A 10,491-nucleotide genomic window follows, 5' to 3' on the forward strand; every position below is an offset into this window, starting at 1 on the left:
GATAAAATAAGCAGAAAAACGAAAATGGAAGATGAACATTTTTCAAATTCCAAAACAATTTGGATATGTGAACATTTTTAAAAAAATGGAAAAAAAATGGAAACTCCTGAACAAAATTGGAAAATGTAAACATTTTGAAAATTTTGCGAACATTTTTTTGAAACTCCCAAACAAAATTAGAAACAGACACTTTTTTGAAGTTTGCAAACAAATTTTCAAATGGAAACAATTTTTGAAACTATTACCAAACAAAATTGGAAAACACGAACATTTTTTTAAATTGTGAATGAATTTTGAAAGAGGAACATTTTTTCAAACTCCTGAACAAAATTTGAAAATGTGAACATTTTGTTAAAAATGGAGAATATTTGAAAGGTGAACCTTTTTTCTAAATATGCGAACATTTATATAAAAAATGGAGAATTGCTTTTGAATTTGTGAACAAAAGATAATAACAGGAACATTTTTTAAACTTCTTATCATCTGGCATATGCTGTCTGTCACAAAGCGTAAGGTCTCGTCGCCGTAGCCTACCAAAATCGAGACCCCTGATCCAGCACAGCTTCAGAACTCCAGCGGCAACACCTTCTGACATACGGCAGTCATAGCTAATATAGTACTAGTAGGGTAAGCATCTGGTGCAAGGAATGTACAGCAGGGTCGATACAGAGATGGGAGAATGTACAGCAGGATCAAAGCCAGCGCGTCTTCTTCCCTTCTTCCTTCTCTCCGAGCGACCCGGCACCGCCAACTGCTTATATTACACGCGCAGCTCCTCCATGGCATCAACAGCCTCCCTGCAAGCATGACGCGAGAATCAAAAGGCATAAAAAAGGATGCCTAATCATTCAGGGCAGTGAGTGTGTGAGTGACTAGCATTGCATTGCTACCTCAGAGCTTTGGTGATCTCGTCGCTGTTAGGGTCGAGTTCCTGTGCTTTCAGGAACGCGGCGGATGCTCCTTTGTAATCCTGCGCATGGGCGAAATATCGCAAGAGGTGTATCGAATCAGACTGCTGAGGGGGGAACTGGACAGAGAGTGGCTAGCTATGCATACCTTCATGAAACTGAGAGCTTTGCCCTCACGGTACCACGCCTTGGACCAACGGGGCCGCATCATTATGCACTGCCGTGCATCTTCCAAAGCTCTGTCCCCTTCTCGCATCCGCAGCCAGCAGAGGCTCCGGTTAGCAAACATGGTGCAATCAAGTGGGTCTATATCCATTACCTGCATTTACGACAAGGGAGCTCAGCTTCGGGTGTCTGTTGGTGCAGTGGTAAATTAATCTAACAGGCTCTGTCAAGCACATCATTGCCTTTTCGTTAGTTTATGTCAAGGACCTCGGTGGCCAAGACAGCCGGACCTCGACTACGTAGTTCGTAGTCTCGGTTGATAGGAGCGCTAGGGTTTTTGCCTAACTGCTCAATGGCGCAGGAGATGAGATTAGGAGTAGAGGAAGAGGTAGGAAATAATGATTTATTGCTTGCCGTCAAAGGGTGCAGATTACGCGATATATAAAGGCCTCATGGGCTGCTAACAAACTGGAAACTATGCCTAACAAACTACTCCTGGACTCTAGGAACCAATGTATACGGATCAGGACTCCTTGCCCCGATCACGCCTCGCCAGCTGTGGCCGTCGGCTGCTGCTCCTGGGCGCGTGGCCCGCACCTGTATGCAGCGCCCGACATGACATCTCTCCCCCCCTCGACGAGCAGCTCGTCCTCGAGCTGAAAAGCGGGGTAGCGCTCGATGAAACTGTCAAGATTCTCCCATGTTGCCGATGATGCAGCCTCGCCCTTCCAGTGGACAAGGAGCTGGCGAACGCCACGTGCTAGGCGTGAACGAGTCACGCGTTCTGGTTCCGGGACAGCCGCACCGTTGTGGATCGGAGGCAAACCCGGCGGTGCAGTTGGAGGCGTGCCGAAGAACTTCTTGAGGAGGCCCACGTGGAACACGTCATGGAGGCGCGAGCGCGCCGGAAGCTCAAGGCGGTAGCCGACGTCGTTGACGACCTCCGAGATGCGGTACGGCCCGTAGAAGCATGGCTTGAGCTTGCCCCTGGTTGGCAAGTTGAGAGAAGACGCGGCGCGCTGGCGAAGACGAAGCCACACCCAATCGCCGACGACATGCCGAACGTCGCGATGGCGTCTGTCGTAGTAGGACTTGTAGACCGCCTGCGCCTGCTGTAGACGATAGCGGACGTCAGCGAGTAGCTCGTCGCGCTCCGCCATGCTCTTGGCCACGGCCGCCACCCTCGTGTCGCCTGGCTCGTAAGAGCGAATAGTGGGAGGGTCGCAGCCATACACGAGCTTGAACGGAGTTTCTTGGGTCGCTGTCTGGTAGGCGGTGTTGTAGATGTACTCGGCCCAGGGAAGCCACCGTAGCCACTGTCGCGGACGATCCCCTGTGAGGCAACGCAGGTACATAACAATGATCTTGTTAGCAGCCTCCGTTTGGCCATCCGATTGAGGATGAAACGCCGATGTCATGTGCAGCTTCGTCCCGGTGAGACGCATGAGCTCTCGCCAAAAAACCGAGGTGAAGACGGGGTCGCGGTCAGAGACCATGGACTGCGGAACGCCATGGAGGCGCACGATCTCGACGAAGATCACCTGTGCCACCGACTCCGCCGTGTACGGGTGGGCCAACGCCACGAAGTGGCAGTACTTGCTGAAGCGATCCACCACGGTGAGGATGACGGACTTCCCGCCCACGCGAGGGAGCGCTTCCACGAAGTCGATGCCGACGTCAGTCCACACGCCCGTGGGCACCGGCAGCGGAAGCAGCAGACCGGCGGGGTGCAAGTGCTCGGACTTGTACCTCTGGCAAGTACCGCAGGCGCGGACGTATTCTTGCACCGTCTTGCGAAGGTTAGGCGCGTGGAAGTCGCGGCGGAGACGATGCAGCGTGCGCAGGACGCCTTCGTGCCCGTCGTCGTGCACTGCGGTGAGGAGCTCTTGGAGTAGTGGGGACGACGGCGGAATGTAGAGGCGGCCGTTGAAAGTGACGAGGCCGTCGGAGAGCGACCACGGCAGCTGTCGCGTGCCCGCCGTGATATCCTCGCGCAGCGCGACGAGCGCCGGGTCGGTTGACGTAGCTTGCCGTAGGCGATCGATGAAGTCGAAGCGAGGACCCGATATCGCCATGACCGTCGTCTCCTCCGTGTCGCGGCGGGAAAGGGCGTCCGCCACCGTGTTTGTACTACCTGCCTTGTACTCCACGGTGAAGTCGAACCCCAGTAGTTTGCCGACCCAATGGTGCTGCGGAATGGTTGCCAAACGCTGGTCAAGGAGGAATTTGAGACTGTAGTGATCAGTTTTTACCACAAATTGGCGGCCCCAGAGGTATGGTCTCCAATGACGAATAGCGAGCACCAGGCCGATGAGTTCCCGTTCATATGCTGCCAGGGAACGGTGACGAGGCGCGGCCGGCCGGCTAAAGAAAGCCACCGGGTGCTGGTCCTGGAGAAGGACGGCCCCGAAGCCGTACGTAGAGGCGTCACACTCGACGATGAACGGCCGTGTGAAGTCCGGAAACGCGAGGACGGGAGCCGTGGTGACCGCCGTCTTGAGGGCGGTAAAAGCTGCTGCCGCCTCCGGCGACCAGGAGAATCCGTCCTTGCGAAGGAGGGCCGTTAGGGGCGCGGCGACCACGCCAAACTCCTTGACAAACTTGCGGTAGTACCCCGCAAGGCCGAGGAACCCCCGGACCGCGCGCGCCGAGCGTGGCTGCGGTCAGTCGGCCACTGCCTGCACCTTTTCCGGGTCCATGGCCACTCCTGCAGCGGAGATGGTGTGACCCAGGTAGGAGATCGACTCGACGACGAACGCGCATTTGGATCGCTTGATAAAGAGCCGGTGCTGGTGCAGGACGGTGAAGACGGTGCGCACATGTCGGAGATGGTCGGCCCACGTCTCGCTGAAAATGAGGATGTCGTCGAAGAAGACGAGAACGAAACGGCGCAGGTACGGCCGCAGCAGATCGTTCATGAGTGCCTGGAACATCGCCGACGCGTTGCAGAGGCCGAACGGCATCACCAGGAACTCGTAGAGGCCGTCGTGGGTGCGGAAGGCGGTCTTTGGGATGCCCTCTGCGCGCATCCGCACCTGGTGGTAGCCGGAGCGCAAGTCGAGCTTGGTGAAGAAACGAGCGCGCCGGAGCTTGTCGAGGAGTTCGTCCACCACCGGGATCGGAAACGCATCCTTGACGATGATGGCGTTCAGGGCGCGGTAGTCGATGCAGAAGCGCCAGGACCAGTCGGGCTTGCGGACCAGCAGTACCGGCGAGGAGAATGCGGAACAACTCGCTCGGATGATGCCTTGGGTGAGCATGGCGGCGCACTGACGCTCCAGCTCGTCCTTGTGCGCGGCCGGGTAGCGATACGGACGGACGGCCACCGGAGCGGAACCGGGCAGCAGGGTGATGCCGTGGTCGCGGCCGCAGGGTGGTGGCATGCCGGAGGGTTCGGCGAAGATGCCGTCGAACTCGGTGATGATGGCGTCGAGGAAGTCGCGGCCGCTGCATGATTTCAGGGCTGGTCCAGCCGGTCCTGCAATGCCGCGCCAGCACACCCGATGGCCCTCCCGCCAGAACGTCATGGAGAGGGTGCGGAAATCCCACAGGATCGGCCCAAGCGTCGCAAGCCACTGCGTGCCCAGGACGACGTCGTAGCCCGCGAGCGGCAAGGAGAGGAAATCCTCTGAGAACGCCTCTTGGTCGATGTGGAAGGACACGGCGCGGTATGCGCCCTGGCACGGAACGCGCTCGCCGTTGGCCACCGTCACGCGCATCTTCTCAGGGGTGGGGGATGGCAGTGTAGCACGGGCGGCCGCCTCCTCGGCGATGAAGTTGTGGGTGGAGCCGGAGTCGATCAAGGCGAGGAGGGAGACACCCCCGAGTGTGATATGCATCTGCATGGTCTCGCTCGTGCGCACGCCGGAGATTGCGTGGAGCGAGACCCGAGGGTCGGCCGGCGAGGCATCAGCGGTGGCGGAGGCCGCGTCGTCGTCGTCGTCTGGCGCCAGGTCGAGGAGAAAGATGCGCTGACACACGCGGTTGTGGCCCCTGCCAAACTTCTCATTACAATTGAAGCAGAGGCCCAGGCGACGGCGTTCCTCCATCTCCGCCTGTGACAGGCGTTTGATTTGGCGCCCTTCCGGCAGAACGGGGGCAGGCTGGGGTGCGGCTGGTGGTGCCGGTGCGGGGGGCGCGAGGCGTGGTACGGGCGCCGGCAGGATGCCCTTCTGCTGAAAACGAACCGGTGGCGCGGAGGCGAGTGCACACTGGTCGCGCAGCTCCAACTTGCGGGCGAGACTCATGGCGACGGCGAGGGACTGCGGGTTGTGGATCTCCACGTCGAGGCTGAGGGGTGGCTGGAGTCCCGCGGTGAAGATCTGAACCTTCTGTGTCTCCGATAAGAAGCCTGCCCGGGGAAGGAGCGCCTCAAACCGCTCCTGGAAGTCGACGACGGACGTCGTGCGCTTGCACGCCATCAGTTCGCCCAGTGGGTTAGCGCGCAGAGGTGGCCCGAAGCGGAGATTGAGCAACTCGGTGAAGGGGCGCCACGGAGGTGTGCCCTCGTCGCGCTGGACCTGCATATACCACAGTTGGGCAGTACCCTCGAGATTGTATGACGCCATCCACACTTTCTCCTCCTCGGCGATCCGTTGTTGATGGAAGAAGGACTCGCATCTGTTGATGAATGCGAGAGGGTCGGACTTGCCGTCGAACTTGGGGAAGTCCATCTTCTGAAACCGGGGTGGTCGATCGTTGTGGTGCTGCCCATCGTGGGCCCCGTCAGCGCCCGACGAGGAGGCGGACTTCTCCTTCTGCAGGGCGGCGACAGACGTCTGCAGGGACGCCACCGTTGCAGTCAAGGCCTCGATCATCTTGGCCAAATCAGCGGTGGTTGGTTCTGCCATGGCGGAAGTAACCGAGGCGACGGCGGATGGTGGCGATGGAGGTGGGCTTGGCGCGGACGCAGGGGTGGAGGCGGGCTGCGGAGGCGTGGACGAGGAAGAGGAACGCCTGGAACCCGATACCAAGTTGTCAAGGACCTCGGTGCCCAAGACAGCCGGACCTCGACTACGTAGTTCGTAGTCTCGGTTGATAGGAGCGCTAGGGTTTTTGCCTAACTGCTCAATGGCGCAGGAGATGAGATTAGGAGTAGAGGAAGAGGTAGGAAATAATGATTTATTGCTTGCCGTCAAAGGGTGCAGATTACACGATATATAAAGGCCTCATGGGCTGCTAACAAACTGGAAACTATGCCTAACAAACTACTCCTGGACTCTAGGAACCAATGTATACGGATCAGGACTCCTTGCCCCGATCACGCCTCGCCAGCTGTGGCCGTCGGCTGCTGCTCCTGGGCGCGTGGCCCGCGCCTGTACGCAGCGCCCCACATGACAGTTTAACATCTCATCTGATGTAACAAAAGTGGTGGTGGGCTTCCCAGGTAAAATCATGAATGGTCTATCCTATGAAATGCAGTGTAATCACCCAACCGTCACCCCACATAAGCCGACCATAATTCTATGGAAATTTCAAAACAACCAACCAAACAGTTCAATGAACCATCATTCAGAGAATTAAGTAGTAAGACTACAATAAAAACTACAAGCCAGCCCATCTTCATCCTGAAATCTGACGTCTTAAAACATGAAATAAATCATTAAATGGTTCATGCATTTACCAGGCCATAGAAGTACATCGCCGTAATGTAGTCTTCCTTTCCAAATGCTTCCTTTCCTCGTGACTTCAAATCAGCTATCCGTTGTTCCACAGAAGATGCGTCCTGGACCAGTACCATGGTCAGTTACATGCATACATAGTGAATGACAGGTTCCAACAGCACGCTAAGTATTACAGTTGGAAAATTAAATTGAAGTTCTTGGTCAGTAATCCTTCAATAATAGGCATACACACTGTTTCCTCAGTTAGCTTTGCAAACTTGGTCAAACAAAATGCCAACTAAATTTGAATACATATATCTATTTATGTATACCGTCCGCTATCCTAATATTGTACTCTCACTGTTCACTATTATAAGTTGTTCTAACTTTTTTTCTGATTTGGATGTATACAGATGCATTTTTAGTCTGTTTGTTCACTCATTTCAGTCCGTAGTCCATATTGAAATATCCAAAACATCTTATATTTGTGAACAGAGGGAGTAATACCTAAAGAGTGCCTATACAACTGGGTTTAGTAACTTCCCTATGATGATACTGTACTTCCTTTTACCAGTTCTTAAATTTCTCAAGAAAAATGCAGGCTTGCAGGCAGGCTACAGTTGCCCCGTTTTATCATGTTTAGTTGCATTTTTCTTCTATGGATATCAAAGTGGAAACAACAGAAGGTCCAGTGATACATCAAAAAATGGGTCGGTCCATGCATGTTCAAAGGTCATGAGTATGCATACGGCCTGGTGATCTTTTCACTCTATCAAGGAGAATACAGCATATGGAAGTACTGCGCTCGAAATAGAAGATATCAACCAACATGCAGCTTCAGGACTACGGGTTATGGCAGAATGAAGTGATCAATAAATCATCTACACACCTGATGCTTGATACGTGGAGATCTTGCAGTATTCATTATCCCATTAACACTCCAAACTGGCTGAGATGGAATGGGTTTTGTCTTAGGAAACAGAATTTCAACAAGCTCACATTGACCACGAGCTGCTGCTAACTCAATTGGAACTGCACCATGCTATATCATAGAACAGAACATAATTTGTTATATGATCCAGGATGAAAGATAAAGCAGTCAACATCATTAAATTACTATTTTTAACTGAAAATTCTGTAAGAAAACGAGATATTCTTGAATACATCCCAGTGGCAGTAAGAATCCTAGATACTGCTAAATGAACTTCATTTGGGAGCATAAATGTTAGTAAACAGAGAGACAAGGGCAGAGCTACAGTTACCTGGTTAGGGATGTTAGGGTCGGCTCCAGCCTCTAGTAAAATCATGACAAAGTCCATTAAGCCATCATCAACTGCCTCCATTAAAGGAGTTGGTCCAGAGTAACCATGAACATTCACATCAGCACCAGCCTATTAATGAATAGGAGTAAAAAAACTTCAGTGATAGGAAAAAACAAGCTACTCAACCATGAAACATCCGACAAGGGAAAAACAAGGTACTCAACAAAATCAGGACACATTTAAACATAAAAAACATATGAAAATACATGAAGTTATTGGAACCTCAATCAGTAGCTTCATGCATTTCAAGGCCTTTCCACAGACGGCCATCATGAGTGGTGAAAAGACGTGATTAGCCACTCTGTTGGGCTGAAAAGATAAATGGGCCATAGTTTTGAAAAGAGTTAATTAGATCACATAAAGATAATTTATAAATGAGCCCATCAAATATTTGATACGCCACCAAGAATAAATCATCACATCATCAAACCAAGCGGAGTTAATCGTGTTTGCCTTTCCAATTCATAATTTTGCATTCAATTAGCTGATAGTGGAATAGACAACTTACATCGGCACCATGCTCCAGCAGAACCTTCACAACCTCAACATGGTCCTTTGCAACCGCCAAGTGTAATGGCATGCCCCGATGATCCATAGGATCCACATGAACCCCTTTGGACAGCAATAGCCTCACAGCCTCGCAGTGTCCTGGAGGCACAACAAACATGGTGCAAATCCAAATAGATCAGAACCAGAGCCTCTACAGAAGAGTAGCTCCTTTGTATGTAGGCAATGTCAATCCTTTGATTTCAGGGACTCAAAGTGAACTCAAGAATGAGAAAGACCACCTTCCTCTGCCGCATTGTGCAGTGACACGGAGCCCCTGTCATCGGCCATGGATGGGTCGGCGCCGCGGTCGAGAAGGTACCTCATAACCTCGACATTTCCCCCAAATGCGGCGTAGAACATCGGTGTCACACCTACAAGGGTAACACAACATCTCGGTACTAACAGAAACAAAATTTCCTGCTATGGACGCATAAGATTCCAACTAGGTGCGCACACCTGTTTTTGTGGCGGAATTGACATCAAGCTCCGATTCCTCCACCAGGAACTGGCAGCTGTCCAGGCAGCCCTTGGCCGCCGCGAAATGAAGTGCGGTTTGCCCTTTATCGTCCTCGGCTCGCCGCAGATCCACCTTCTTGGCCATTCCTAGCAAGGGGAGATCGCAGGAGCAACTGAAGTCAGACAGCACAAGCATTCGTGAAGTGATTACACACGGCCTCAAATCTAGGGTTTCTTCCTTGAAAATATTTTTGGGGGTTTACCGCCTTAATGAACAAATCGAAGTTTCCTCAGAAAATCAGCAACCACCCCACCCAAAATTCGGAAGAAAAGTAGTACAGTAGTAGATTTGCATCCACCCCGCCTCAAATTCATCCGTACGGAAAAAGCACAACTTGAGCGTTCGCAACAAAGAAGACGAATCGAACATACATCGTTCCATCAACGGCGCAGAGAGAGAGAGAGGCGGCGCTTACTCTTGAGGAGGCGGAGTTGGCCGCCGAGGGCTGCCTTGAGGGCGATGTCGCAGGGGGACGAAGCCATGGCGGCGGCGGAACTGAGGAGACGACAGCGGTGAAGGGTTTGGGGAGGGGAAACTGAGGAGTCGGCAGTCGGCGCCGAGAGCGGTGGAGGGTTTGGAGGGGAAACTGGGGAGTCGGAAGCCGGCAGTTGCGGAGATGATATGGCGCCAAAGAGAGGAAGGAGCAACTCTAGCACTAGCAGACCCCACAAAAAAGCTTCGATCTATAAAATAACCGTCAAAATGCGGGCCGGTATGGAAAATCCCGCCCGAATAGACCCTGCAAATGAAACGTCCGGGAAAGTATCCCGGCGTTTCGCGTTTTCGGGCAGATGAAACGGAGGGGGAAAATTGCGTGTTCGATATGCTAGGGGTGTGTGGCGGACGAACGGGCTGTGTACTCGGATTCGTCTCGTCGTTCTGAACAACTTTCATGTAGAAAACATTTTTATCTGAGCTACGGTTTATTTTATATGATTTTTCAAAGCTTTAAATGATTTTCTAAATTTCTGGATTTAATTTAATTCGAAATACTAAATGAGAAAACTGCTATGTGTACCCAGAGGGTAACAAGCCTCTTAGTATGACAGGTGGGGGTCCAGGGGTCTAGTCAACAGTGCAGTCAAAAGGTTGACCGGTCAAAGTTTGACTGGTCAACAGGGTCAATGGACCCACATGTCATGGGGTGTAAAATTTAACTAGCACTAAATAAACCTAACAGGGCCTTTTAACCGATTTTATTTAAGTTACTTAGGGTGTTGGGTCCCATATGTCAGTGTGGCATTAGTTATATCAGTTAGCACTTTAGTTGATTAACGGGACGGGGCCCGGTTGACAGTGAGAGGGAAAAGGTGATTAGCGCCCTAATTAAGCTGGTTAGGCCGGCGGTTAGCTGGAGCACGGCGGCGTTGGCCGTCCGGCCAACTCCAGCGTCGGGAGGGCGCGCGACTAGGCATGTTAGAACGCCC

At 52.5% G+C, this 10,491-nt stretch overlaps 1 protein-coding gene across 2 annotated transcripts; it reads right to left on the bottom strand.

The window, feature by feature from the left end:
• Positions 1-452: 452 nt before the first annotated feature.
• LOC109767436 (uncharacterized) lies at positions 453-9,689 on the bottom strand. Of its 2 annotated transcripts, XM_020326193.4 has the most exons (11): positions 9,480-9,689; positions 9,004-9,150; positions 8,787-8,918; positions 8,507-8,646; positions 8,221-8,307; positions 7,939-8,067; positions 7,566-7,718; positions 6,697-6,798; positions 1,057-1,227; positions 891-970; positions 453-797 (listed from the first exon to the last, which is right to left on the bottom strand). In XM_020326193.4, the coding sequence occupies exons 1-11, from the start codon at positions 9,544-9,546 to the stop codon at positions 761-763; spliced, it is 1,245 nt and encodes a 414-aa protein (XP_020181782.1). In that variant the 5' UTR covers positions 9,547-9,689; the 3' UTR covers positions 453-760. The 2 variants fall into 2 exon arrangements, with proteins under 2 accessions (XP_020181782.1, XP_040244851.1); XM_040388917.3 differs by lacking the exons at positions 453-797; positions 891-970; positions 1,057-1,227 and adding an exon at positions 6,181-6,388.
• Between the last annotated feature and the right edge of the window lie 802 nt (positions 9,690-10,491).

The sequence above is a fragment of the Aegilops tauschii genome, chromosome 5 (assembly GCF_002575655.3).
Source record: "Aegilops tauschii subsp. strangulata cultivar AL8/78 chromosome 5, Aet v6.0, whole genome shotgun sequence".
Classification (NCBI taxonomy): Eukaryota; Viridiplantae; Streptophyta; class Magnoliopsida; order Poales; family Poaceae; genus Aegilops; species Aegilops tauschii.